We start from the raw sequence: 27,997 nt of genomic DNA on the forward strand, positions 1-27,997 counted from the left end.
GCGCTGGTGCAGACGTTTCAATTGCACTGCTTCATAGAGTATCGTGATCTTTGCATGTCTGCCAAAACAGGCTGTGGAGAAAGCGAAACTTTCTCGTCCATGTTGGTGAGAGATAGATGTGGATAATTAATATTACGGTCTCATAGGTCTGATGACGTGAAAAATGAATGACTACTCTCATCCAGGCATGATGTATAGTTCACAAATGTATACAACTTGAAGATAAACCCCCTCTCTGACCCGTGGTACCAAGCGGAGACGTGGAGATCGGTACCGCCCGACCTAATTTGGGCCTCTTCATTCAGGACTCATGTGTTGCCTCCAACTCTAAACCTTACAACTTTGTCCATGCCCAAAGCTTCCCTCGATAGCGATGGCCTTGTCCATTCGAGGTATCCCTGATTTTAAAGTCTTGAGGCTCATAGAGGCGGCTACTTGACGTGCGGAAGCTACTGCAAAAGACGCGCATGGATCACAGGACAATCCACACCGTGTTCACGTGCGTCGAATTGCACCTCTCCAGACTCGCTCGGTGGCGGGCTGTCCACCTATCAAAGTGCAGAGGAGATACGAAGCGCAGCAGCCACAGTTGCAGAAATCGTCAAACAGCCCGCCCGCGATGTCTGGCTTTCTCCCAAGAAAAAAAAAAGCGGTTTGGACGGCTCAGCTCGATCGGCCTAGCCCGCCCTAGCGCTGATTTGCTCCTTACTTAATGATCATCCCCAGTTCAAGAGATTCGAAATCACCCGATTTTTCTCTCCTACACCTGAACGCTCGTGAAGGGATCGGTGGACCGTGACGTTGAGCTGGCTGTAGGATCTGTTGCCCTTTTCTGCGGGCTGTGCCAGTCAAAAGATATGAAGAACGCGCAGGTCTTTCGATGACCGACAAAATCTGCTGACAGGCTGATTGTTCGAGATTCCAAACTCATTGTCTAAGCAGACCTCGGTTCCTTTCTCAACAGCATGGCGCGGACCGGCAGCATGGCAAGTGATGGCCACGAGCGTCTGGAGCCTCGATTGCTTCGCGCCGCCGAGAGCGACGATGTAGAAGCTCTCCGCAAGGTGGTCAAACTGTCCCGGGAACACAAACAATTCAGCGATAATTTTCTCCGCGTGGGTCTCATGCGCAGTGCCGAACGAGGCTCCGTGGCTGCAACCGAATACCTCCTTCAACTGGGTGCCAAAACAGACGTCACTGGGAATCGACTCTCGCCACTCCTTCGTGCCGTCGAGCGCAATCATTATCAAATCGTCCGGCTCCTGCTGGACTTTGGTGCCTCTCCAGAGAGTGCGGATAAAGATGGTCGGACGGCGTTGATGACTGCGGCATGGAAGAACCATGCCGATATTTTGCAGCTGTTGGTCTCACGGGGCGCGGACGTCAATGCGAGAGATCATCGCAAACGAAATGTCCTGCACAATTTGGCCGCAGATAAAGAGTGTCGGTGGGGATGGGGTGATGAGGTTGTTCAGATGCTCCTCAGAACAGACTGCCTGATTGATGGTATTGACGGACACGATGAACTGGGAAGAACACCTTTGCATTGGGCTTGCGCCCAGGGAAATTGGCGATTCGCAGAGCTCCTGTTGACAAGACCCGACGGGCCCAAGGCAAAGATTGACGCGGCAGAATTGAGAGGGAAAACAGCTTTGCATATTGCTACTGCCCACGATCGAGTCGACATTGTTCAATTGTTGCTGCAACATAATGCTTCAATCAATGCGTGCAGCGATGGTGGATGGACACCACTCCACAATGCTTGCGAACGAGGCCACGAGGCTATTGTGCGTATATTATTGCGTGCGGGCGCCAATATCAACAGCCAGCTTTTGAATGGCGTCACGCCCCTACACCTTGCAGCACAAGGCGGACATACTGAGGTCGTCAAATGCCTTTTGGAGCGGCAGGATCTGAAGCGACGGGTGCGTGACAACTTTGGTAGCACGCCCTTCTTACGCGCAGCCCAGTTCAAGCGCAGAGATATTGTCTTGCTCCTAGCACCCTTCAACAATGTGGATTCCCTGTCGGAGGATGCAATAGATGCATGCAAGGCCTTCGATGCGACTGTGGTCGATTTTGGTAATTTCCACAACGAAAACCGTGTCCAGAGGATGTCCGTGTTCAATCTCCTTTATGGCCGTGACCCAGAAAATCCCCGCAAGCAGGCCGTTACGACCATACCGGCGGACAGTCGAGCAACCGATTTTCGATGGATTCACCTTCCTGCAAATAACATGGCGTGGGTCGAGGCACTGCTCACCAAGGCTTTTATTGAGGAAGGCGCCCACGATGTTGATGGCTTCAAGGGTCTGGGGAGATCTTTCAACTATCAGCATCGTGGACAAAAGATTCATTCTCACTTTATGCGACCACTGTGTCAGCATACCCCTCGCTCAATCGACCGGCGCGAGGAAGAAAAGATGGAAAAGCTTGAGAGACAGCAGTCGGATACTGCGCAGTCCATCATGACGGACACTAGCTCTATCCACCGTAAACACAAAGGCTCCACGGGCAAGCTTGACCGGGTTGACTCGCACTCGCATGATGAAAGCGCAGGGGGTGCCATGGCCAAGAAAAACAAGCACAAAAAACCAGGGAAATCAGGGAGCAATCCAGCAACTCCCAAGACCGAGGGGAAAAGTAAATCGCCATGGGGTCACGGTCACCAGGACAAGCATGGCCGATCGTTCCTATCGTCTTCCTACTGTCGAGACGCTTCCCATTCTCAGTCTGCGTCGTGTAATGTCTGCGTATTCATGCCTTATTTGCACTTTGAGACGGCGGAGAGAAGGCAAAGAATGCAAGAGGCAATCCAACGGGCAGAGTTGCTGTGTCTCCAACCGCCTGGGTTGAAGAGGAGTCGCACACGAGACGAAATGCTGATAGATGCACACCTATCATCGTCAACGACATCTCTTCACGTTCGGCGAACTCTAGATCAGTTTTTCTACCCGAACATTGATACTCAGAGTCGAGATCAGGATCAAGTGGTCTATCGATACCAGACAAAAGGCCCTGGGTGTGGTCATCTGGGAACGGACCCCAAGATTTTCATGGTAGACCAGCTCTGGATGTGGATCCTGGGCACGAATCTCATTGTGACAAGCTTTCCGCAGCGATGGGACCAGCCCAAGAATGATCCTCTGAATGTGCTGGATGGAATTATTGAGGACATCAACTCCAAGACACGTGATCCTGTCAAGTCGGTATATGATCTGGCCATCATCATTACGAATCGATGCTCGGGTGTCTTTGACCGTCATCGCCTTGGAGACGATGAGTACCAATTCTTGGACATGTTTGAATCGTCGATTGGTATTGCCACGGACCGAGAGACCTTACTATTTAACCGGTTCAACCAAGCCTCCTCACAGGCATCGGCGTGGTTGAAGAGTCATCGAAAACTCAATCCACTGTCGCGCAGTTCCGCCCGTTCCATTTCCGGCCGAGATGGAATGGAGGAGAAGTATCTGTCTGACGAGGAAGACTGCTATCTCGACAATGAACAGCCTCTCTTTGTCGACCGTTTGCTGGACATCGGGGAGGAGACGGATTTGTTGGCTGAGACCAAGGACATCCGAGATGAATTAAACATGATTCGTGCCGTGCTCGAGCACCAGCAGCATGTCCTGCCCGACTTACAAGATGTCATTTGCTCGGTGTACTTGGCGCAGCAAATTTCTCAAACAGATGTCAAAAAGCGGTTCAAAGATCAGCAGCGCATGATTGACATGCACTTGAAGGATATCGATCGCATGGACAAACAAGCCGAGCGCATCTACCACTCCATCACCGATCTGCTGGATCTGAAGCAAAAACACGCAAACGCCTTCGAAGCACGTTTTGCTCGAGATCAGGCAGCAGGTACAGCCCGCCAAGGTAAAACGATCATGGTCTTCACAATCGTCACCATCATCTTCCTGCCTCTGTCATTCATCGCTTCAATCTTCACAATCAACATGAAGGGATTCCAGGATCTCAATCTTGGCTACGTAGCCCGGTACACCTTTGGCATTGGGTTTGCCATTTCGATCCCTCTGATCTTGGTCGCTCTCTCTGTCGATGACATTGGAGACTTCTTCCGGTCAGGCTCCGCCCTGACTCGAAAGTGGCTCTCTCGAAAATTCAAAGCCACTCCGGCATCTGATCGTATCGACGATCCGCTTCAGACTCTTGAGATCGAGAAGATTATTAGTCTGGCGCGGACTCGGAGAAGCGAAGATTTGGGCTACGGGCTTGGATTGTTGCCCATGTCTACTCGCAATTCGAGTCGAACTCGGCCCCGTCTTGATGTACGTGAATATGGGCTGGGGAAAGGAATGATGCGACGAAGTTATGAGGTTCGCCGAAGCGTGGAATACAGACCCTACACATGATCTAACGACGAGATGACTCTATCTATGAAAATACTACACAAGTATACTTTATGTCCGAAATGTTCACCCTGCGATGATGTGAAAATTAAAACTAGAATATGAGGACCTGTGAAATTGACGCCGAAAATGACCGCTTTGGAGGCCAGAAACGGCCGCCTTTCCACCCGTAACTTTGGCCGCCTCTCCCGCGCTTGACCGCCCACCGCCCTCGACGACCTATATTCTGCACCCGCCTAGCACTGTCAGTCATCCTCCTGTAGTAGAGTAATGTTGGCGCTCAACTTCAACAGATCTTGCCCCGTTTCTACTCGCGACCAAAACGACGCCGAAAATGGCTCCCCTCTGCAGCGAAAGCCAGGTGCCCTCACTTTTCACCGGCCCTAGTCAGGTGCCTATAAGATGCTCCGTCCTCCTTCTCTTTCGTGTCCTTGCATTCTCCCATTCTCTCTCTTCGTCCCCATCCTCCGTGACTGTTACGGCACTGCGGGTTAGGTAGCTATGCGCAGCCGTAGCTACCCGCAGATAACACTGATGCGATACATACCAGAACGCATGTTCTGGTACGTATATTTCAGTCTTTTGGACTAGTTGGTTAGCGTTCCCGGGTTGCTAAATACACTTAACAAAGCGGTAGCTTAAGCCTTCGCTTAGTTTAATAGGGGTTTTCACTAGCAGAGATGCGAACCGATCGATCGCTAATCGAAAGGCTAAAATCAAGGCAAAGGAGAAGAGGGATCTTCTTAAAAAACTAGAGAAAAATCATGGAATCATGGGTATCGAGGCAGATGAATCAACCCCTTCGAAGCCCCCTTCCAAGAAGCCGCGGGGTAAGAAACAGGCAGAAGAGACGGAAAAATGCGATCTTTATGGCCTAGATGATATATTGGCGAATCTACCGGATGAGGAGCTTTTCAAAATCCGCCGATTTTTGAGATGTATACGTATTATTAATTCAGGGAGGGCTTCTGAATCCATTGAAATTTTGGTGAATCGACGTGGCCCACCCACACCGGAGGTATGGGTGGGTCGCAGTATGCTTACGTAGGCCACTGATACAGTCACTGCAGTACTTTGTTAAGATTCTCCTTTCCCCTCCAGGCTTAAAGTTCAGCGAATCAGAATAGAAGCGAATGCAACCAAATCCCTGATATGTTAGCAGTTTCCCCAGTGCAACAGGTAGCCGTCGCGCCATACGAACATGTCGCGCGTCCTAACTTTCACAAGATTGCCCTTTTTTTCTCGTCACCTTCCCCATAAATTGCTAGACAAGGGCTACCTACATAGTAATTCATACTTCCTGACGATTCCGTTGGTCGAGCCACTGTATCCACTATTCTGTGCGACGAAACGTCTATACCAGAGCATCAGGTGCCTGTGAGAACATCGACATTCGGACCCCATGCTTCTATCCGACATAGATTTGGTCATCGTTGCTGTCTCGGACAAATAATTTCCCCGATCGGTCCTGCTCCACCTGCCAACTTAACATCTTCCCCTCCAATTCTGTTGATGTCTCTTGTTCGACTCTTGTGTCTCGAGCTACTCATTGAAACGGGATCTTGTCTTACTTCAACTCTCGGCTTGATTAAAAGTCCTTGAAAGTTCGGGGGTAACCATCAACTACGGTATTATGGCAGCAGTTCGAAAGTCAACCGAATCGACATATGTTTTTCTCGACATCAAGGACAACACACTGGACTGTATTGACAATACTTAAGTTTTGGAAAACCAATCCGAATTCTGTACCCCCCCTACGGGCTTGGAGCTCTGGATAGGTTCCTACTTGAAATCATCCACCTGGCACTCATCCGGCTTGACATCCAGTCCTTGGTTGATTTTCGACGCGTTAACACAAGAGCGAGACTGGTAACGGACTCAATCCCGCAGTACAGACGTATACTTGCTCATACACCTGCATCAATTCGCGGGAGCCTCAACATATACACTGCGCGGTTCTTTTCATGCCTGGACCTGTATGAGAAGCTATCTACTGCTGAGTGTGACAGCTGTGGCGACTTCGGCGGATGCTTGTACTTGGTCACCTGTCGTCGTGTTTGTTTTCTATGTTTCACCGGGCAAACCGACTATCTTCCTCTCTCACGGAGAGATGCAATGCGCAAATTTGGTCTCGGCCCTGAACACCTAGCAAGTCTACCTTGTATGAAAAGCTTCCCTGGCCGCTATTCGCCTCGGGGAATCAAATGCCGGCGACGAGAGACTTTATTCGATTATTCTGCGGCACGACAAACTGGAATCGCCGTCCATGGGACCATCAGCTCTATGGAAGAAGACGTTTCGGAAATCGCATCCAAGAGGCTAGATGCCTACAATACGAAGTTGTCTCTTTGCGGAACAAATGGAACGCACTTGCGGCCACCCAGGTCTGAAGATCTCTTTGATGGGCGCAGCTCTAATCCTAAGCGCTTCATGGGCATCATTCGTGCTCCATTCTTCAGTGCTCAAACAATATTCCCGGAATGGGGTTTCCATTGTGTCGCTTGCAAAGCTCACCATTATTGTCGACCACTTCATTGGCGTCGAAAGTATACGATGGATAGTTTCCAAGATCATTTTAGAGAATGTGGAGAAATAATAGAGGGGAAACACATTCCGCCAGTGAGTTGAGAGAAAGCTACAAAAGTTCAAAGCATGCCACGTTTCCAATGAGAGAGTAAATGATAGCTACTACAAGAGGAGAAATCACCTAGAACCTCCCTTCTATTCAACGACCTGCTATCTGCGCATTTCGTCCTTGCCGGGCTTCGCCATATGCCGTGCACACATATGGACGGAGGGATCCAATGCCTCCCATTTCACTGGAGAACATTTGACATTCGGGCCTTGACGTTCCTCACATTGTTTGAATTCTTCATTCTTCCTACAACCACATGTGTACATCCGATAAAATTGGGTACACACCTTGAACGACTAGGTCTCGGTTAGCAAAGCACAGAAATCTATCCAGATGGTGTTAACTTACTCTTTCGGCGTCTGGGCTGTGAGATTTGTTTTGATGTCCTGGTTTTTCCCGGCTTAAGTCGAGAGTAATCAGCAAAATATCTTCGTAGAAGCAATATCATAATCGAGTCGTAGGAACTCACCCCCGAGTATGCGTAGTAAATGTCTGAATACAGTTGCAGGTTGAGTATCGAAGGTGAAAAAGTTGCATTTATATGCTTTCCATTCACAAACCGTAAGCTCTAACGCCTGGACTGGAAAAAGACGGCGCTTCCAGCTCCTAACAGTCGTCTAGGAATATAGGTGCTGATCAAACGACGTGGGTTTGGCGTATCGCTCACTAGAGCCTTAAAGCCGTGACAGCCAATCCAAGCATTCCTAGACGCGCTGATTCTGTGACGAATCCGACCACACCTCTTCAGCGCTGTCTCGTTTCAGCTCTGAACTTTGCGAACCAATAATACATCGATCTTAGGAGATCAGCAGAGCGCCTTGCTTAGCCAGTGACTCAGTATCATCAAAACTATAAAGAGCACAAAGGATGCCGGATTGGAACGCGGCCTACCTTCCTCGGGAAACTTTTCTCCTGATTCAGATCTCTATCCTCAAAATGATAACCGGCCAAAAATCGAATTACTCCAAGCCGAGGTTGACGAAAACGACCAAAGCTTTTTCCGTCTTCTGGTCAACGGCCTGTCTATTAAATACATCACTGTGGAACCTGGCATTTAAAGTGCCGAAGACATGTGTTTTGGTCCTTCCCTAGTCTCCCTCCTGCCAAAATTTCCCACTGGAGACTGGAACGATGGACTAGTGGCCAAGGACACAAAGGACGGACGACCGCATTTTGCGTACGTCAACCTAACCCGATTTCCTGGCGTTCAGAACACCTGGCATGGAACCTACGTTGACTACTTGAAACTTTGCAATTGGGCGAAAGTTACGAACGGGTGTTTATGAGGCCAAATGTCCATTGTTCAACGATATTGTCGTCGCCAAATTCGCTCGTTTCCCCTGGGAGATCCGATACATTGAGAATGAAACCACAGCATATCAATGGATATCAGGCCATAATATCGGGCCCCAATTCCTTGGCCACTTGACTGAAGAAGGTCGGGTGATTGGGCTCTTGATGGAACATATCCCCAATGCACGGCACGCTAGTATTCAGGACTTTGAAATCTGCGGACAAGTGTTGTCTCGATTGCATGATTTAGGAGTCCGACACGGGGATACAAATCAATCCAATTTCCTCGTCCGTGATTCGAAGGCTACTTTGATCGATTTCGACACAGCTCAGAAATGTGACGATCGGAACTTGCTTCTGCAAGAGTTTGAAAATTTAACCGTGTGCCTTAAAGATCAGTCGCGCAGAGGAGGTGGAGGTCTTTAAACAAAAAGTATGCTGTCATAAAATCAGTTATTGTTGGTAGAAAGAAATTCATTTTCTTCGAGACCATGTGATATCACTCTTTCCTAAATTTCTTGCTCTAATACACCTGGAAAAGAATCCCTACTTCTCTTGGAATTTTCATGCAACTGGTACCACCTCGGAACATCGACGTTGCCTTCCTCTTTAAGTAACTTCATCTGAAGACGGTCTCCTACAAGCCAGGATAAGGCCGTCCTCGCGTGGTGGTGGGTGGCTTTCGTTTGGACGGGCCGACGATAGAGATTCAATACAATCCATCATCCAGGCGCACGTTCATGCAAGAGGAGTTTGGTTATGGCGGAAGAAAAATAAGAGGACGTATGGCCTTGAGAGGCTTTCCGTAAGGGCCTTTGGAATTTCGCTGTCAACGGTGAACTGAGGTGGCGATTGATGGCATCATTGCCTGGAAGCTCTCCAGCCTGGATCCGAGTGCCGGAATCGGCAGCTTAAGGATGCTGGCCCGCAATAGCGGCAGCACGCTCCAAGTTATCCGATTCAACACTGGGGGATGGATGCTCACCGCCCATAGGGGATATACAGGTATTATGCAGAATTGATGTCCTCGGAGTCTGACAACTCGGACGATTGTAGAATGTCCGGAGTCGAAATATGCTTGGGTAAATATCGGCGGAGGCGGTTCGCCCCAGATCCTCCGGTTCACGTCGGATGGTTTGAGAGTCGGGTTGTAGACCGCTACCCAAGCAGACCTCCACAAGCCGTCAAGCAAGATGGGAATGCCGCTCGGATTGTGCGAATGAATTTTTCTTTTCGTCTCTCTAAGGCTTGAATTGTTGGGAGGCGAGGGAACAGTGATCGGAACAGGTCTTGGGTAGCGATAAGTATCGACAGAACCACGCAGAGGCAACGCTTTGACTTGGAAAAGTTTCCAGGAGAAAAATCAGTGGTTGGACGTGTGTGCTATAGGCAGCTGGAAGACTGTCTGGAACAGGGTGATCGGGGCAACCGATAACCGGTGAGAAGGAGACAGGAAAGAGGAACATGGGAAACATAACAGAAAATGAGGGAACAAATTTGGACAATTTTGCCAATTGAGATAAATTGTAGTCTCACTTGTAGACGGTGATCGGCCGTGAGGCGGAATCTGCCCTGCACCCAGCGCAGAAGATGCCAACCAGCTCCTCTCATCCAAATCATCGCAGCCCGAACGAGAGACCACGCCAGTTTCACAACAAGGGCCGGAGATCACCCGGTAGCAATCCTCAACACCTTCACAAGCAAGCCGTATATCCAGACCCACTGTCATCGTCCGGCCGGTCTTCATGTGCATTGCTGTTTGAGAAGTGAAAATCAAGCGTCTCGCAGCGGAACTTCAGCAACTGAAGCAAGAGTCGCAGGCCATCTTGGGCCTCCAGGAGGAGCATCAGTTGGAAACTGCTGAAACTGGGGTATTTTCACCATTGGCCGATGTGGCGTCCTTAGTTGCTTTAAATACAAATCTACAGTGGAAGAGGGACAGGAAAGACCGACAATGACGGGGACTGCGTGCCAATGCGCTCGACTCGGCACACCCTCTGCGTGATTAATCTTGTCTTAGATAGCACCTTCAATCAAACTTCCACTTTTGGCGACATGCGCATGGTGCTTCCTGCTTGCTTTTCCCAAATCCGTTAGTTGCAGCAAGCCGATGCAAAATTCTGAAAACCCACAATCACAAAGACAGATTCCTGGAATGGGAAAAGGAACAAAGTTGCGCAGAGTCCACAGTCAGGACTTGAATCACTTCTACCATTTAGAAATTGAACGCACAACGCTCGCTTTTATTAGCAGATTGGAATTCACCTGCTTTGTCTTCTCAAATCGGGAGATATCTGGCAAGAAAGCAATTTTCCAAGGCCATTTCATGCTTTGATTTTCCTAGAGCTTGGAGGCAAATTGTGCTCGACAAGTGCCTAGGCCGGACGGCCCATCGTAGACTTGTTGTTCCAACATTCGTGTATTGATCTGCGTTGAAAGTGAATTTAGTAGATGGCGATAAATCCAATTTGCCGGGTCTCTCCATGATGTCGGTCTTACATGATGCAGTCCCAATTGCTCAACTCTTTGCACTCCGAGCAGTCGCATGCAAGTCTTGGTTTCATCCGCCAGAACTGTGGGGGGGGGGGGGGGGTGGTGTTAGAAAGAAGTCAAGGTATCCAAGGTCCCCGCATTGATTGATATATCAGAGCTTCCAGGCCACTTACTCTGCAATGTCCTCTTCACACCCTCAACCCCCCCAGCGGCCAATCCCCACAGTGGCGGTCGGCCAAGACCGACACCCTTGGCACCCAAACATAGAGCCTTGACAACATCTGTGCCTCTTCTGACTCCTCCATCGACCCAAACTTCGACTTTGTCAAAAACCTCGGGACAATATTTCCGCATCTCAAACAAAGTGTGTACGGCTGGAGGGGAAGTGTCGAGTGATCGTCCTCCGTGATTTGAGAGAATGATTCCTTTCACCTGCGAGCGGTGCAAACTAGCTATGTACGCGTCTTCATGAGTCTGAATCCCTTTGAGAACAATCGGGAGATGAGTGCGCTCTTGCAGCCAGGCAAGAGTCTCGGTCCACGTTAGTGATGGATCCATTCCGGCGAACACCTTCTTTTCCATCTTTTCCTTGGAGCCCTCTGAGGATGACGCTTCGGTGATATCACTGATAACATTGCCAAAGCGTTGGTCATCCTCGCGTTTACCCATGACGGGCGTGTCGAGCGTCAAGACAAGGAATTTGATAGCCTTGAGTTTGTTCACGCGAGCGATCATTTTCTCACTGTTCGATCGATCATCTTGGATGTACAGCTGCCATCCGAAAGATTGTTCCGGCGAAGCATCGGCAACAATCTGTTCTGGTGTCATCGATGCACTATTGGAAATGACTTGGAGAGCGCCGAGACTCCTGCAGGCTTCGGCGATTCCAGCTTCCCCCGCTGGATTGCCCAGTCGGGCTTGCGCGGCAGGAGAGACGAAAATCGGCAGGCTCACTTTATTCCCCATCAGCAGGGTCTCTAGGCTGCATTCCGTGCAGTTGATAAAGACCCTCGGGCGTAGAAGAATTGACCTATATGCTTGCGTGTTCAGACTTTTTGTGATTTTGTCATCGGCAGCCGAGTAGTAGTAGGCCCATGCCTTTTTGCTCAGTTTCTTCGTGGCAAGCTGCTCAATCTCATCCATATTGAGAAGGCTGTGCATGGGCGGATCTTGCTCCAGCTGTACAGAGGGATCAACTTGCCGCCTTGCTTCTTCTACAGAAGCGGAATTGATTGATCCTAAGAGAGCCTGGGGCTTCAGGTTTTCCTCGAGAGTTCCAGGCGGATGAACTGGATCGAATTCTTCCGTCGCATCCTTGCCTGCCCACTTGAGGATCACATTTGCACCACCAGGATGAGCCGAGACGAAATCAGTCACCTTGAACAACGATGAGCATCAGTGATCCAATGACGGATAAGCTCTTTGGCGCTATGGAAAAAGGTCACCGACATCATAAACCTTTCCGTAAAGGATGACCCAGCAACTACTGCCATTGTTATGTTGAGCCACTGAGTTACTACAACATTAACGCAAAGTCCACACCGAATTGCTTTTATGGGGTCAAGACCTTCTTTTGCATCAAATATTGGACTCATCTTGTGAGAATTCCTGAGAGCAAATGCGCAAGCAGGGCAAGATCAATGCTTTGTTTTTGATTGAAACTCGGAAGTTGCTGCGAACTGGGCCGATATCGGTCGACGAGGGTTCAGCTTCTGTATGCCTTTCTACAAAGGATGCATTGCCCACCTAATTGAGTGGTCAGTCTGCAAATTCACGCGCGGCAGATCATGGAAGGAATTTTTCGCACTTGAGCTGAGTGAGATCAGAAGAGGATGGTGATCCCTTGGACGCTCGGGGCTGGTCGCATCGGCGTATTCCGTCTTGTATGATGCCACCTTGAATGTCCAATCACGAACGATGTTTGCGTGCGGGGTATCGGCCAAGTCAGACACCGAAGACGCGGCGACCACTTTGGCCGAAGAGTCTTTTCTCTCGTCTACACTAGGGCCGATCTGTCGCAGTAGGGCGCATCGTGCAGAAAGCTGGATGATCGAAGCTATGCCTGACGGAGTCATCTGGTTCTGCAATCTCACCCGGGTATTCATCGGTAGACATTGACGGTCTCGGTCTCTCGTATGACGGAAACCCCGATCATGAGAACAACACTGTCCGGCGCAATGAGGAGAAATCTTCGAATAGATTCCTTACCATCTGATCGTCAAATCGCAGAAAAAGGTATAAAAGACCGGATGCTTGGCACACACACAGCGGACCCTCATCTAACATTCACATCTAGACTGTCGGCAATGTATCAAGCGCCGGATCAAATGCGACCGCACTCTTCCACATTGTCACAAATGTGAGATCCGTCAAATCCCCTGCTCAGGCTTTCCTCGCATTCACCTCAGGTGGAACCAAGGTGTAGCCAGTCGTGGTCATTTCAGAGGCAAGGTGGTACCTGTGCCCAAGTCCGGCGGCTCTGTAAGTCCAGGACACGATGAAGCAATGATGGCACCGATTTCCCAGGGCGAATCGAATTTGTCACTCTCTCCACTGGAAGACGCAAGTATAGTTCAAAGCCATCTTGCTACTTCTCTGAACGCGAATCTGCTCCACCACTTCTTCTCCACGGTCGTATCCCGACTGACCTGGCTGGATAGTGGACCTGCCAACCCTTGGAGACGCCTGATCCAGCCTCTGGCGTCTAAATCGAGTCGCCTGAAATTATCAATTGCTGGCCTTGCTGCGGCTCATTTGGCCGCGACAGTGTCTGAAGAAAGCCAGTCCTCCTTTTTCTTGCAAATGAACCATTCTCTGCGCACTGAGACCGTGAAAGATCTCAGCCACGGGCTGCGCATCGAGTTGGACCCTTACCAAGCGATTCCAAATACAGATAGATCATCGGAGTCTGAAATACTGGAGATGCTAGCCAGTGCTCTGGTGCTTTGTTACTCAGAGATGCACATCCCAAGCTCGATGGACTGGGGCTTACATCTGAGAGCATGTCGTGCTATGATTGAGAGATACTATCTACTGTCACGGTCAAAAAGCCTCGATGACTCATTATCAAACTTCCTGGTCAAAGAGGTTGCTGACTTGGAGACCTTTGGTAATCTGGCCGGGACTTATGATACAAATAGCACGGCTATAGACAGAAATTTGAAACTGGCACTTCACAGCAATTTGTGGACATTCACGGCATTGATCGATGAAATTTCCACGGCAGAAAGGCTGAATTGTCGCTGGACAGGTACGACCCACAGTGTGGGCGACCCGGATATGAATGGATGGCACGACAAGCTTGACGCAGCTTATGACCGTGCAACAGAGATGGTCACTTCGCTACCTGACTGCGAGGTAGCTCAAGATGTGTTTCGTCTGGTGATTGACTCGCATTATTATGCCACTTTGCTCTACTGCTATCAATGCCTCACTTTGCCTGGGGAACATGAGCAGCGAAAACAGGAGTTCTGTGATGTACTATGGCACACTATTCAATCTGTCACCGAAAGATCCTCAGCTGCGTTCATCCATGATCTCTTCTTCCCATTGTTCATCGTCGGCACTCAATGTGTACATGATCCGCAAAGACAGGCATTGGTGGAAGCAGTCTTCCTGCGAACCATGTATGCTACAGGCTTCTGGTGCAATCAAACTGCGTTGCAAATGCTTCGGTTCTACTGGCAACACTCGGACAAGACAATCGACGAGAACTGGGTTCGATTCGCCCGGCGAAATGCTGCTACCATTGGCCCGTTTGTGATTTTTTGAACAAGAAAAAAAAGTCCCCTAAGCAATGGCGCCCTCGTTTCATGACTCGGATCAATCATTCGGGAACTAGTTGCAAAGAGGCGATCACATGTTCACGGTCTCTTCATCTTCCACGCCAAACAGCACCCGCATCGGATCTTGATAATTCATGAATCCAACGCCGGGTTCGCAGACTCCGTAACCAAGCAGCCGCTGGGCTTGCGGCTTAAGCTGGCGGGCTCGCTCGAGTGGAACCATCAGAAACTGGTTTTCAGCTGGTCGTAAGGTGGGCTTGCACAAAAAAATCCCAACCGTCTCGCGGTACTCATCCCTGATATCCAAGAAATAAGTCAGTGATTCGTGCGGAGTTTTCGTGGCGGGCAAGGAGATGCAAGATTACGGGGACCCATACCGAGTGATATTGGATCCACCGGCGTGATAAAGATTGCCGAGAAAGATAAAAGCATCTCCCGGTTCAAGTTCCGCTGGAATTGCTTCCTCGTTCAGCGGACGTCGGTCCGGGCCCCATAGATGAGAGCCAGGAATTGCGATTGTGGCGCCGTTCTCTTTCGTGGTCTTGGTCAACGCGGTCACGCAGCCTATCATTACTGGCATTTCCCCGTTGGCTGGATGATAGTCACTGCGGTGGGTCAATCAAGTGATGAATCGGTCCCAGAAGAGTGATCAACTTACTTGTCGTCTCGATGCAGCACCTGCTGCTTACCACCTGGGTTGACCCGAAAGCCAACGGTTGACGAGATAATCGGCTTCCCACTCACGGTCACTTGGTGGTCCTCCCTCCAGAAAGTAAAGGTGGAGGAAACCAGTGCATTGGCCACATTGATATAGAAAGGATTGCATGCAAGCTCCACGCAGGCATCGGAGATACCTAACAGGCCCGATGCCCGCTGCGTCGTCTCAGGAAAAAACCCATACTTATCAGGAATGTCTTTATCAAAGTGAGGCTTCAGATCGACTTGGATTTGTTTGGCCAACTCGCGCGAGATGAGATTCTGGATGATCACTCCTCCATCACGTTGAATACATGCGATGGCCTTTTCCGGTGTGGTCGAAGCATCGCTCGTGTCCAGGCGGACAAACTGGCCTTGGTCACAAAGAATGGCCATTCTCAATTCAATGCAAAATACCAGCAGTCAGGAGCACTCCAAAATCTAAACAGTGATCACACATCCATAGAGTTCAGGACGCGAAGGGGATATTTATGCTTCCCATTTTCATCCTGGACAATGAAATTGCCTCGGAAGCTGCATCAAGCTATACGAGGGGTTCCTTGAGGCCCCCACCATCTGGTCATCTTGTCCAGAGAGAAAGTTAAATCTTATCGACCAACGAGGTTTCCTATGATTCCTTGTCACACGACATCTATTGGAAGCATGATCTTCTTTGAATGTATACATATGACGGATAGCCTCGTGGAGAGACTAACCCAAAAGGGCCAGGTCGGCAGAGAAAAGATTCCTTCGGCATCTCTTGTGTGGACGCCCCACGGACATGGGCTACCCTTAAAAGTCTAAACTTTCAGCGATTATCCCACTCCTTCTTTGAGTCCCTCTTTGTTTTTGTTTCTTTTAGATTGCTCCCACGGTCTCGGCTGTCCACAGCCGCACGGAAGTGGCTTTGAGGATTCAGTGGCCACGTGACATGGTCAAGTTGTCATCTTGAGGCGGTGCGCCGCCTCGCACCGCCACAGCCCTGCCATCGAAGACCAAAGCTCACCGTCGGCTTGACCAGACCGCTCAAGTCTAACCTCATCTGAGATTCGCATGGACCTCGACTCAAGCGGTCGATTTTCTGCCACGCCGACCGGCTCGGCCATTCCCGCTTTGCAGCGGTTCTTCGGTGTCACTTCGGGCCGGCAGGACTGCATGCTTGCCCTCAATCACGAGCCAGCCCTACCGGGGTCGATAATAATGTCCTTACGTGATGGGATCAGGCAAACGATTCGATCCAGAGAATCATGAAGTCTTTGGACCCGTCCCTGAGAAAAGCCAACGGCTAGGCTAACAGGGCCCAGCGAATGACGCACGGTACGGAAGTGGACCCTGCACCGTATGGATCCATTTCTATGGGACGCCTCGGAGCCCTCCAGAAAATTTGCATCATGAGCCAATGGATACAAGCTGCGGCGTCCAGCATGCGGAAACACGCAACAGGGTGCGCGTGAGAAAACTTCACGGTGGGGTGGGTCACCAAAATTGAGTCAGGATCAACGGGTCAGCTCGAATACTGTAATAGCCATGGCAAGAGGATGGCGGAAACGGTCCCACACTGTGACTGACTTGCAGACGGGACTTTTTCGCTCTCTTTCCACTCTTGAATTCTTTTCACAAGTGCCCAGGCCGAGAAGGGTTCTATTACAAAGATAATCTTTCCAGTCCCCACGCGCTTAAACTACGAGGGCGTTCAGTCTTGTGGTTCCTCTATTTCTCCGTGAAAGCAACACCCGTCTGCCAGACTGGTACTAGCAGGTGGAGTGGATCGACTGAAAGCGTTGGTTCTTTTCCGCGGAAAAGCACAAGAGGCACAGTCGCAACGTCGTTTTTCAATCTCGCTGGGCTGAGAGACTACCCTTTCAATCGCCGCCGAAGTGTGCTGGAATCGCAAGATTGACGAAACAGAACCTTGCGCTCCAATCGTGACAACGCTCCGGTGTCAGAGCTCGACCGGTAACCCATTCACCCAGCAGATTGGTGATTGATTCGTCGAGCAATATGGCAGATTTCACGAATTCGTCGGTCTCCAAAGGCCCCGTGAGCGACGAGCCTATAGCCACCAAGATCAATGAACATGGTCACGATATGGGCAAGGAATCACCGACTCCTGGGCAACCGAACAAGCTACCCAAATTGAAGCGTGAATTGAAGAGCCGGCACCTTCAAATGATTGCAATTGGTGAGTCCATGCTCAATTTCGATGAACGACATGGTCCTTTGCTATCTCTTTACCTTGCGTGCTGACCAGGGATAGGCGGAACTATCGGTACTGGTTTATTCATCTCGAGTGGAACGGCGCTGGCGCACGCAGGTCCCGTCGGTGCTTTGATTGCCTATTCCTTCATCGGCACCATTGTTTTCTCGGTCATGACGTCTCTGGGAGAAGTGGCCACCTATATTCCTATTCCGGGCGCATTCACATCCTATGCCACTCGCTTGATCGATCCCAGCTTGGGCTTTGCAATGGGTTGGATCTATTGGTTCTCATGGGCGATCACCTTTGCTCTCGAACTGACCGCTACGGGACTGATCATTCAATACTGGGACCCGACAATCAACATTGCCATCTTCATTGGCGTCTTTTGGGTCGTCATGACCCTGCTCAACCTTCTCCCGGTCAAGTTCTATGGAGAAATGGAGTTTTGGTTTTCGTCGGTGAAAGTCATCACAATTATTGGCTTCCTCATCTTTGCCATTTGCATTGACGCCGGCGCTGGTCAGCAGGGCTACATTGGCTTCCACAACTGGGTTCACCCGGGCCCATTTGTTGATTATCTGGTGACTCCCGGGCCCACTGCCAAGTTTGTTGGCTTCTGGGCAGTGCTGATTCAGGCTGGTTTCTCTTGTCAAGGCACAGAATTGGTCGGTCTCGCGGCGGGTGAGAGTGAGAATCCTCGGCAGACTGTGCCAAAAGCAATTCGGGCCACCTTTATGCGCATTCTCCTCTTCTTTGTCTTCACCGTCTTCTTCATCGGTCTGGTTGTGCCTTCTGATAACCCGGACCTCCTCTCCGGTGCATCCAACGCATCGGCCTCCCCCTTTGTGATTGCTGCTAAGCTGGCGGGGGTTGATGTCTTGCCGAGCATCATCAACGCTGTCCTGTTGACCGTGGTGCTCTCCGCTGCCAACTCCAACATCTACAGCGGCAGTCGTATGCTTGTCGGGCTTGCCAACGATGGTTTTGCTCCCAAGTTCCTGACCAAGACCTCCAAGAACGGTGTCCCCTACTATGGAGTATTGATGACGGCCGCCTTTGGACTTCTCGGCTTCATGAACCTGTCCTCTTCAGGAGGTACAGTCTTCAACTGGCTTCTGAACATCGCCGCCGTCGCTGGCTTCATCTTGTGGGCATCACTCAACGCCTGTCACATTGCCTTCATGCGAGCATTGAAGGCCCGCGGGATGTCTCGAGATCTCTTGCCCTACAAGGCCCCCTTGCAGCCCTTCCTCTCTTACTATGGGCTGTTCTTCAACATTCTCATCATGTTCACCCAGGGATTCACCGCTTGGATCCCCAGTTTCAGCGTGGAGAACTTTTTCGTCGCTTACATCAGCTTGATCCTCTTCGCGGTGCTCTACATTGGTCACAAGCTCGTGTTTCGGGATCCATATGTGTCTCCTGCCCATGCCGACCTTGACACTGGTCGTACGGAGATTGAAAATGAGCACTGGGAGGTGAAGCGACCTACTACCTGGTATGGCAAGATTTGGTATGTCATCAACGGTTAGTGGGGGGCTTATGAGCTTAACGCTACATGCACCCGGTGGTGGTTTGCCGTTAAAGTGGAGTTTTTATTCAGCGTGGAACTCATTAATAGCATTTTGTACAGTCATAGAGAGTCCGTTATAGTATTATCTTTCTTTTTTTTTTCCTTTTTGTTTTTGCAATGTACAGATCTAGCATCTAATGTCCGAATTGGCCAGTGGGTTGTATCCATTTGGCCTAATTTTTGCTGTAATGTAAGAGAATGTAGTTACAAGTTCACGTCTTGGATCCAGGTCGGGTTCAGATTGAGCAGGGAACATCGCCAGGTTAATGAGGTAACTCGAGATGGGATTCTGCCCTGCTGTGCTGGGCAGGGAACTAGTACCTACCTATTTTCAGGATGATGTGGACTTTCTCAGAGGCAAAAGGTAATCAATAGGAGAGAGGTAAACAGGAGCTCAGCAAGAATAGCAAGAATAGATTCAAATACTACAACTAATATTACTGAACAATCTAGGTCATATGTTTCAGGACCTCAAAAGAAAAGTGGAGGAGAATTGCAGAATGCACAGCCAGGCATATACCAGTCCCGATTGATTCAGAGACCTTGACGTCCTCACTTGAACCGTCACTTGACCTGCACCTTGACATATTCCTTGGTCTTTCCCTCCTCGCCATCACTCTCATCCGATGTTGAGGGAGTCATGGTCTCGGTCTCAGTCACGGTATCCTCCCGCACATCTACCTGCATTGCGTCCTTCTCGTTCGAAATATTCCCATCCTCGACGATGATTTTTCTCTTCGCCTCGGGCTTGCGCTCCACCTTGGGAAGAGTCACAATCAGCACTCCCTCTTCCAGTCTGGCTGTAACTTCGTCAACGGAGATGACAGCAGGGGTCTCGTGTGTTCCAAGGTGAACGTCACGCTGGAAGACACCCACTTCGCGGGCGCGTTCCTGCATCACAAGGGCGTGGTGCAGGTCCTCGTTCACACCAGGACGGTAGATTACCCCGGCGATGTGAAGGGTAGCCTCGGCTGGGTCGTAGTCAATGCTCACGTCTTCTTTCTTGGCGCCGGGGAGGGAAGTGTGCACGATGAACTTGGCCGGGGTATCGAATACATCTACCGATGGAACAAAGTCAACGCCCTCGGGGGTAGGCTCAGGGAACTGCACTCCAAATTGGGATGCAATGTTCCGCAAGAATTCCAGATTAGGGAATCCTGGGCCAGGACTGAATGGGGGACGCGCACCACCGTGGTGTCTGCCTCGACCGCCACCTCGTCCATGAGGACCACGACCGCATCGTCTTTGGTGACCTGTCCCGTCGGGGCCGCCGTGAGCAGGATGCTTGCCTTTGCCACATCGTCCGTGAGAATGCGATTCATCTTCGTTCTGGGTCTCGGCCTCTGGAGAGGCGGCCTTGTCCTGATCTGCCTTGGGGGTTTGTGCTGTAGAGTGTGAGGGGCCAGCGGTTGGTTCTGGAGATTGACCTGCCGAAGGAGGGGTCTCCGTATATCGAGGCAGATCCTGGTCATCTGGCTGCGTTGCCCATCCCCAAAATGAGGGGGGAGGTCCACGATGACGGCGATGAGGATGAGAAGGGTTGCCCCAGCCCCAGAATGGAGGAGGTGGTGGGTGCGGGTGATGCATGTTGCGAGAGTTGAAGAAGGGATGATCATCCAAAGTGGAAGCGACGTGCTCCCAGAATGCATTCGGCGAGTGATTCATGTTATTGAAAGACGCCATTTTGGCGATGAAACGCTTTGTACAGCAGAGATAGTGTGATGATTGACCTTGAGATGTACACGATGACCGGAAGAGTGTCTTTTCAGATATGGAATTTGACAGAGAAAACAACTGAATCAGATGAAGTCCAACGACGACAGAGGAGCTTGATGGATGGATCTGAATCAAGATAGAAAAAGGATGATCGCCTGCTGCCAACAAGCTCTTTTATAAGATGTCCTCTGCACAGGCAACCATGTGTCCTCGTCAGCTTTTTTTTTACCCCCGGCCACCTCCCACCTGGCGTACGTAACACCATGCTGCCTGCACATCCAGTAAGAAGACACATTACAATTCGCCATCGGGACAATCAGGTAAGCCGACCGGTACGTGCAACATGTCAGGTTGATAAGCACATTGGACCAAATCCGAAGATGCTGGAAGACTCAGGACCGTGGGAGGCGATAGTCCGACGGAGGTGGTACAATCCGAGGGGGAGGCTCTGCACGTCCTAACTCCGACCGAATCCCAGAAGAGGACCTGATGTCCGAGCTCGCGACTCGCTGGGAGCTTGAGTCTGATTGAACTGAGCTCTGCGAGTAGAGTTTGAGTATGAACTCTGTGCCAGGAGTACTACTACTCCAGTCCAGTCAAACTGGGGAGATCTGAGTCACAGTGAATTGAGCGCCACACGACGCCACACCGGTGGCGAAAAGCAAAAGTGCCTTGACTTTCTTCCAGAAGTTTGCTACATCTTGTCAGGACATGTTATCATAGATATTGATCTGACGACTGAATACAGAAATATATTCACAAGTCATATACCACAATCTATCAGCATGGCAGATGAGAGGAATCATAAGCTTGTCGATGATCGCCTAAAGCGGGAACCTTAGGATGCATATCTCCTTACCATACGGTAAATCCAGAGTGGTGCTACTCATGGATCCATCAAGTGGTCTCTTACTACTCGACGTATAGCTCGCGCTCTCCATAATGCGCAGACCAAAAGAAGGGTATTTCTGGGGTTCGAGACTCTTTATTCTAGCAATGAGAGCCTCATTTCTTGATCACCTTGGGAATGGTCGATCTTTCATGATTGAATCAAACGATGATTTAGATTCTCTCACTAAACTTGACAGTGATTTTCAAACGACGGTATTACTGGCCAACGTCTGAGATGACCCTGCAGTAGCTGAGAGTCACACCATTGATCCCATAAATATATGGAAAGATCCAAAGTATTTGCCGATGGCATTCGATTCGAGGGGTTTGGCCAATCAGGCTTCGCGATTTCCTTGGCAAAGCCACCAAGTCGATCAATAGAAATGAGAAAAGTATGGGGCTCAGCCTTGGAGGCTTGGTGGATCAGTTCAATGCCTCATCATGTTGATTCTGGAGTTTAAACCGCACCTGACCCGAAATTGGAAGTGAACACTCTAATCAATCTGGATCGCTGAAGACTACCGTTGCGGCACGTGATGAAACTTCTTCGCTGCGTAAAGACTCGAGCTGAAGATGTCATCAACGCGTGCTCCCGTTACGCCATCATCGTCAACACCGAAAAGCACCCGCAAACCTTTCGACCCCTTGCACAAACCAAGGTATCAAAACTGAACCATGCTCCAGTGCACGCGTGAAACATTTATTGATTCAAGGCACGCCGAAAAGCCGGATCCGGTCGGATGCCGGCGGGTCGAAGTCTGGCAAGTCCAAGATCCACTAATGAAGCATGCCGAGCTATGAAATGAAGTCATAATCGGATCAGCGGATGGACCTTAATACTAGGCTATTTTTTGACTAAAATGCATCATACAAGTGGTCAGGATTCCACACCAACCTCGCTTCTCGAAGCAAAGAAAGCTTAGACAGGTGGAATACCTGCAATCCGCCTCAGTCTTTTCAAAACGGACTTCTCTTGCTATGATGCCTTTTCAGACGCTGGCACGACGAGCCTCTCATCTTCAGAAGCCCGGGAACTTTCGCCCCGACTGCGTAGTCTCTCTCAAGAGGACAGTTGGGCAGAGTCCGAAATTTTTTGTCACTCAAACCTCAAAGTCAGCTGCCACTTCACTTGATCAAGTGGATTTGAAAGATGAGGCCATCAACGGGGACGGGCGAGAACGCGTCGTGATTCTCGGTTCCGGTTGGGGTGGTTATACACTCTCGCGACGATTATCACCCAAGCGATACAAGACTACTATCATTTCTCCCCGCTCCTATTTCGTGTTCACTCCACTTCTCACAGACGCTGCCAGCGGCTCACTGGATTTCTCTAACATCATCGAGCCTGTTCGGGATAAGCAGGCCAAAGTGGACTTTATCCAATCCGCGGCTCAAAGGCTGAATTTGCAAAAGAAGACTGTCTTATGCGAAGCGACCGTGGTCAAGAGCGGAGTCACAGAATCGCCACGGACCTCCGAGGATCAGAAATCCATTCAAAATGGTTCGGAAGAACCGTCAGACAAGCCAGGCAAGGGCGTACGTCCTTGGGAGCAGGGAGAAATGATCGAGGTTCCTTACGACAAGCTGATCGTCGCGGTCGGTACGGTGAGTCAGACCTTTGGAACCCCGGGAGTTCAAGAGAATGCCCTGTTCTTCAAGGACGTCGGCGACGCACGCCGCGTGAAACGGCGCCTCCGCGAGTGTTTCGAGCTGGCTGTGCTTCCCACGACGACGCCCGAGATGCAGAAATGGCTTTTACATTTTGCGATTGTAGGCGGCGGTCCGACTGGGTCCGAACTTGCGGCCAATTTACGTGACTTTATCAACGACGACCTGTCAAAGGTGTACCCGACGCTTCAAGGAATACCTCAAATCAGCTTGTATGACGTGGCGCCAAAGGTGCTGTCAACGTTCGACGAGAGCCTTTCTCGCTACGCCATGGAGACGATGGAGAAGGAAGGAATCACTGTTCAGACATCTCATCATATCAAGAGTTTGCGATGGGGCGCGCCTGGGGCGCCCCCGCCTCACAATATGGATCCGAAGGGATGTTTGACCTTGACCACGGAAGAAGAAGGCGAAATTGGAGTCGGAATGTGTGTATGGACCACGGGAAACGCCATGCCTCATTTCATCCGCCAATCGCTCAGTAAGGTGAAGGACTTTCCCAAAGAGACATCCGTGCTCAGATTGAACAAAAAGCCCGAATTTGAAACGCACGACGAGAAAAATGCCTGGGAGTTCAAAAAGGTTCCCAAGAAGGGCGCATTGATGGTCGATGGATATTTGCGAGTTCAGCTTGTGAATGAGCACGGAGAAACTGCCGTGCTCAGGGACGTCTTCGCTCTAGGCGACAATGCCATGCCTGAGACCGGCGCTCCTCCGGCCACGGCGCAAGCGACATTCCAAGAGTCCAAGTGGCTTGCGGACCGCCTGAACAAGGGCGACTTTGAGCAAACGTCGCCCTTCTCGTTCCGGAATCTGGGGACATTGGCGTACATTGGCAGCGAAAAGGCCCTGATGCAGATTCCACACGATATGCATGACCCCAGTAAGCGCAGTCAATATCTTCCTTCGGGCCTCAAGGGCTACATGGCTCGCATTGTGTGGAACGCAGCCTACATCACCATGTCCATCAGTTGGCGAAATAAACTTCGCGTTCTGGGCCGGTGGACGCTAAACAAATTATTCGGAAGGGATGTGGCGCGTTTCTGACGTACGCAATCTTGATCTACATAGAGATGAACTAATCGAATCATGGATATAATCATACTTGCATTTGATCAATTTCGAGCACTTGCGTTTTTAGTGCCGCTTGTTTCCAGTAGTAGACATTGCCATATTTTCGTCCTTGCCAGTGGGAAAAAAAAAGAATCAAAAGCACGAGCGGCGAATATCGTAACTCTCCGGCAAAGATCTGAATGGGAACGGACCGAGGCTTCTCCGCATTTCCCCCGCATTGGCTTGTTTATAGCCGTTGAGCTACCATTGAATCCCGTCCATCTGCCTCCAGCGAAACCATTTAATCTACAGCAATAATGGCATCTGCAAAGCCTGCCTATATCGAAATTGCCGAGCGCAAGCAAAAGGCGCTAGCCGCTGCAATTCCGTCGGAATGGAGATTGCCGGCGCACTTGATTCCCGAGGGGATGCTCTCGCCGGCCGAGTCAATCACCAAGGGACCCAAAGATTATGGCCGAATCAGCGTGATGGATATTCCGCGCACTTGTGGAATTCTGACCCCGACGGAACTCGATATCACAGAACAGTATGATGTACGGCGACTACTGAATGCTATGGGAGGCGGGAAACTAAAGGCCGAGGATGTGATTCGGAGCTTTTGCAAGGTACGCGCCCCTTGGGTAAAGTCGAGGACCCCTTTGGCATTGATGGATGGAATTACTCATACTCGATTTCTATCTCTGGTTGTGGTCTTCAGAGAGCAGCCGTGGCTCACCAATTGACTCGCTGCATCACGGAACCTCTGTTTGACCGGGCGCTGCGCCGGGCCAAAGAGCTGGACGATCGTTTCAAACGATCTGGTCGGCCGATTGGACCTCTGCACGGTCTTCCTGTTTCAGTCAAAGATACATTTTGTATCAAGGGAGTCGACACGAGCATCGGTCTCTCCGCCCTTGCATTCAAGCCCGCTGCGAAAAACGCCGACCTCGTGGATCTGCTTGAGTCTCTGGGCGCCGTTATCATCGCCAAGACCAATATTCCGCAGACTCTCGCCACGCTGGACAGTTGTAACCATTTATTCGGGCGCACTTTGAATCCACTGAACCGGCAATGGACCGCCGGCGGAAGTACCGGTGGCGAGGGTGCTCTGGTGGCCATGCGTGGATCGATGGTGGGATTCGGCACCGACATTGGGGGCAGCATTCGGATTCCGGCCATGTGTCAGGGTCTCTATGGATTCAAACCTAGCGATGGACGTGTTCCATACGGCGGCCAAGAAGGAGGGCAGATCGAAGGGAAAGGCCGAATCTCGATCCAGCCGGTGGCCGGTCCGCTGGCACGGTCCGTCGCAGATATCGCGGCCGTCATGGCTGAGATTGTGCCGCGGGCGGAGCTCTTTGGAGAGGATTGTATCCCAGGATACTGGCCCACTCCTTCTGTCCCGACATCTCTGACCACGCCTCGCAACTTTACCGTGGGTATCCTCAAGACAGATGGTCTGGTCACGCCACTGCCGCCGATCACACGGATCCTCGACGAGGTAGCCGCTCGCTTGCGCCGAACTCCCGGCGTGGAGGTCGTCGATCTCCCACTGCCCAAGGTCCTGCCCAAATGCCAGGCCCTTGCTGGCCGATTGATGGGTATCGACGGCGGATCCCACATGCTTGATTTGATCGAGAGCATGGGCGAGCCGCTGACGCCCTGGCTCGAGGGCCGGATGAAGCGCGGCAAGGCCCTGACGATCCAACAGCTTGCACAGCTGCAGGCGCAGCGTGCGCAAGTCGAGAAGGAAATGTTGAAGATGTGGACCCTTTCTTCTCCATCCCGGACACGCCAGATCGACGCGATCATCTGTCCGGTAGCACCACATCCGGTTCCTCAGATGGATCGATACAATGCGGTGGGATACACGTCCACATTTGTGCTGTTGGATTACCCTGCCGGTGTGGTGCCGGTGCGGGTTTTCGCCGAGTCGGACCTCGAGCTCGGGCGAGAGATGAAAGATCCCGTGTTGGGAAGCTGGGATAAGGCAAATCGTCAACTGTGTAAGTTTGCGAGGAGAAGAGTTTGAAAGCAACCCTCTTTCCGTGTTCCTCTTGTGCTGACCTGCATGTGAATCGCATAGGGGACGAGAAAACTGTCGATCGTCGGGTCTACCTGGATTCGCCATTGAGCGTGCAGGTCGTGACCCCGAAACAGCATGACTACGAGCTGTACCAGGCGATGGAACTCATCGATCGGGCGGTGCAAGGCCAGGAAGGACAAACCCCGGCAAAGCTTTGAATTTGGGTGTACAGTGTAATCCTGACATAAATGATATAATCCATGGGGAATCCGTACGGAATGAGTCTTCAGGATAGATCTTCCGACTTTAGCAGGGTCGACCATAGTGCATCCTTAAGAGAGATTCAAATTAGGTATATATACCAGGCTCTCGCTCACATGGATCAAGGCCTCCCGTCATGCGTATTTACTTATATAGACTCTGTTCGTTCTTTACAGTCTTCCCTTGAGCACCGCACCTCCATCAGTTGCAATCACCGCACCGTTGAGATGGCTTGCGGCTCGAGAGCCCAAAAAGACCACCAATCCTGCAATATCCTCCGGACGACCCAGACGACCGTTCGGGGAGAATTCTTCCATCTGCTTCATGCCGCCCTTGGCATTGATCAGACCACTGGCCATCTTGGACGGGTAGAAGCCCGGGGCGATGGCGTTGGTCAGGATGTGCCGGGGTCCCAGTTCCACGGCCAGATTCTTGGCCAGGTGGATGGCAGCCGCCTTGGAGGCCGAGTAACTGGGAGTGGCGTTCTCGCCAACGGAGCCAACGCCGATTCCGGCCACGGAGGCAGTGACAATGACGCGAGAGGGCTCTTCGAGGGTCGCCTTGGCGGAGAGGAGGGGAGCGAGTCTGGATTTTGAATTTTGGCGCCGTCAGAAAAATGGGATCAAGCTCGTCGCCGCGGGGGCGGGCTGAGGGGATAGCGACGGGGGCAGCTGGAGCCGTATTGGAACAGGAATGATGTATAGTAACCACTCACTTTTGGATGGTATAAAAGACACTCTTCACATTGAGATCCATCACCTTGGAGAACATCTTCTCGGGATGCGTATCGAACTTCTCGCCCCAAGTGGCACCCGCATTGGCGAAGAGAATGTCGACATGATCAGTGGTCTTAGCAATCTCCGCGGCCAATCGCTCAATCTCCTCGATGCGAGAACTATCGGCAGGGACGGAGATGGCTTGCGCACCGGGTCGCTTGTTGGGGAGGGCGTTAAGTGCTGCGACGGCCTCTTCACAGGCGTCCTTCTTGCGGGAGGTGATGTAGACCTTGGAGCATCCGGCTTGCAACAGTCTGCCATTGAACACGGTCGACAAATTAGCATCATTGATCAGTTCCTCCTGAGCGACACCGACGGCCGGTCATTTCGTTTGCAGTTTATGCAGAAAAATCATCGAGCTGATTGTCACCACTCACCCAGAAGCAGCGTGCAGGCCCAGACCACGCGAGCCACCCGTCACCACGGCGACCTTTCCCTCGAGGGAGAAGATGGTGGAGAAGTTGGAGAGACGGACTTGATCGGCGGCGGACATTGTGAAACTATGTGTATGTATTCGTGGGATGTTGAAAAGAGTTTCAAGATGGAAGCCGGAGC

General features: G+C 51.0%; 10 protein-coding genes across 10 annotated transcripts; 6 read left to right on the forward strand and 4 right to left on the reverse strand.

Annotated features, from left to right (window-relative positions):
* Positions 1 to 965: 965 nt before the first annotated feature.
* On the forward strand, positions 966 to 4,379 carry POX_c03777 (uncharacterized protein; the record flags this gene model as incomplete). The annotated part of the gene is made up of 1 exon (XM_050112666.1): positions 966 to 4,379. One exon carries the CDS (start codon positions 966 to 968, stop codon positions 4,377 to 4,379), a length of 3,414 nt encoding a protein of 1,137 aa, XP_049970222.1.
* A 3,568-nt stretch (positions 4,380 to 7,947) lies between these two features.
* On the forward strand, positions 7,948 to 8,440 carry POX_c03778 (uncharacterized protein; the record flags this gene model as incomplete). The annotated part of the gene is made up of 3 exons (XM_050112667.1): positions 7,948 to 8,021; positions 8,072 to 8,188; positions 8,278 to 8,440. The coding sequence occupies 3 exons, from the start codon at positions 7,948 to 7,950 to the stop codon at positions 8,438 to 8,440; spliced, it is 354 nt and encodes a 117-aa protein (XP_049970223.1).
* A 2,204-nt stretch (positions 8,441 to 10,644) lies between these two features.
* POX_c03779 (Hydroxyacid oxidase 2) lies at positions 10,645 to 12,872 on the reverse strand (the record flags this gene model as incomplete). Its single annotated transcript, XM_050112668.1, has 4 exons — positions 10,645 to 10,731; positions 10,804 to 10,877; positions 10,971 to 12,174; positions 12,573 to 12,872. The coding sequence occupies 4 exons, from the start codon at positions 12,870 to 12,872 to the stop codon at positions 10,645 to 10,647; spliced, it is 1,665 nt and encodes a 554-aa protein (XP_049970224.1).
* Positions 12,873 to 13,302: 430 nt separating this feature from the next.
* POX_c03780 (uncharacterized protein) lies at positions 13,303 to 14,568 on the forward strand (the record flags this gene model as incomplete). The annotated part of the gene is made up of 1 exon (XM_050112669.1): positions 13,303 to 14,568. The coding sequence occupies one exon, from the start codon at positions 13,303 to 13,305 to the stop codon at positions 14,566 to 14,568; it is 1,266 nt and encodes a 421-aa protein (XP_049970225.1).
* Positions 14,569 to 14,652: 84 nt separating this feature from the next.
* Positions 14,653 to 15,674, reverse strand: POX_c03781 (uncharacterized protein; the record flags this gene model as incomplete). The annotated part of the gene is made up of 3 exons (XM_050112670.1): positions 14,653 to 14,878; positions 14,960 to 15,187; positions 15,241 to 15,674. The coding sequence occupies 3 exons, from the start codon at positions 15,672 to 15,674 to the stop codon at positions 14,653 to 14,655; spliced, it is 888 nt and encodes a 295-aa protein (XP_049970226.1).
* A 1,605-nt stretch (positions 15,675 to 17,279) lies between these two features.
* On the forward strand, positions 17,280 to 19,010 carry POX_c03782 (Arginine permease CAN1; the record flags this gene model as incomplete). The annotated part of the gene is made up of 2 exons (XM_050112671.1): positions 17,280 to 17,460; positions 17,536 to 19,010. The coding sequence occupies 2 exons, from the start codon at positions 17,280 to 17,282 to the stop codon at positions 19,008 to 19,010; spliced, it is 1,656 nt and encodes a 551-aa protein (XP_049970227.1).
* A 605-nt stretch (positions 19,011 to 19,615) lies between these two features.
* Positions 19,616 to 20,734, reverse strand: POX_c03783 (uncharacterized protein; the record flags this gene model as incomplete). Its single annotated transcript, XM_050112672.1, has 1 exon — positions 19,616 to 20,734. The coding sequence occupies one exon, from the start codon at positions 20,732 to 20,734 to the stop codon at positions 19,616 to 19,618; it is 1,119 nt and encodes a 372-aa protein (XP_049970228.1).
* Positions 20,735 to 22,639: 1,905 nt separating this feature from the next.
* On the forward strand, positions 22,640 to 24,373 carry POX_c03784 (uncharacterized protein; the record flags this gene model as incomplete). The annotated part of the gene is made up of 1 exon (XM_050112673.1): positions 22,640 to 24,373. The coding sequence occupies one exon, from the start codon at positions 22,640 to 22,642 to the stop codon at positions 24,371 to 24,373; it is 1,734 nt and encodes a 577-aa protein (XP_049970229.1).
* Positions 24,374 to 24,696: 323 nt separating this feature from the next.
* On the forward strand, positions 24,697 to 26,623 carry POX_c03785 (uncharacterized protein; the record flags this gene model as incomplete). Its single annotated transcript, XM_050112674.1, has 3 exons — positions 24,697 to 25,005; positions 25,098 to 26,385; positions 26,466 to 26,623. 3 exons carry the CDS (start codon positions 24,697 to 24,699, stop codon positions 26,621 to 26,623), a joined length of 1,755 nt encoding a protein of 584 aa, XP_049970230.1.
* A 213-nt stretch (positions 26,624 to 26,836) lies between these two features.
* On the reverse strand, positions 26,837 to 27,935 carry POX_c03786 (Rhamnolipids biosynthesis 3-oxoacyl-[acyl-carrier-protein] reductase; the record flags this gene model as incomplete). Its single annotated transcript, XM_050112675.1, has 3 exons — positions 26,837 to 27,251; positions 27,382 to 27,696; positions 27,820 to 27,935. The coding sequence occupies 3 exons, from the start codon at positions 27,933 to 27,935 to the stop codon at positions 26,837 to 26,839; spliced, it is 846 nt and encodes a 281-aa protein (XP_049970231.1).
* Positions 27,936 to 27,997: the final 62 nt, after the last annotated feature.

Source organism: Penicillium oxalicum, chromosome III (genome assembly GCF_001723175.1).
Source record: "Penicillium oxalicum strain HP7-1 chromosome III, whole genome shotgun sequence".
NCBI classification, from domain to species: Eukaryota; Fungi; Ascomycota; class Eurotiomycetes; order Eurotiales; family Aspergillaceae; genus Penicillium; species Penicillium oxalicum.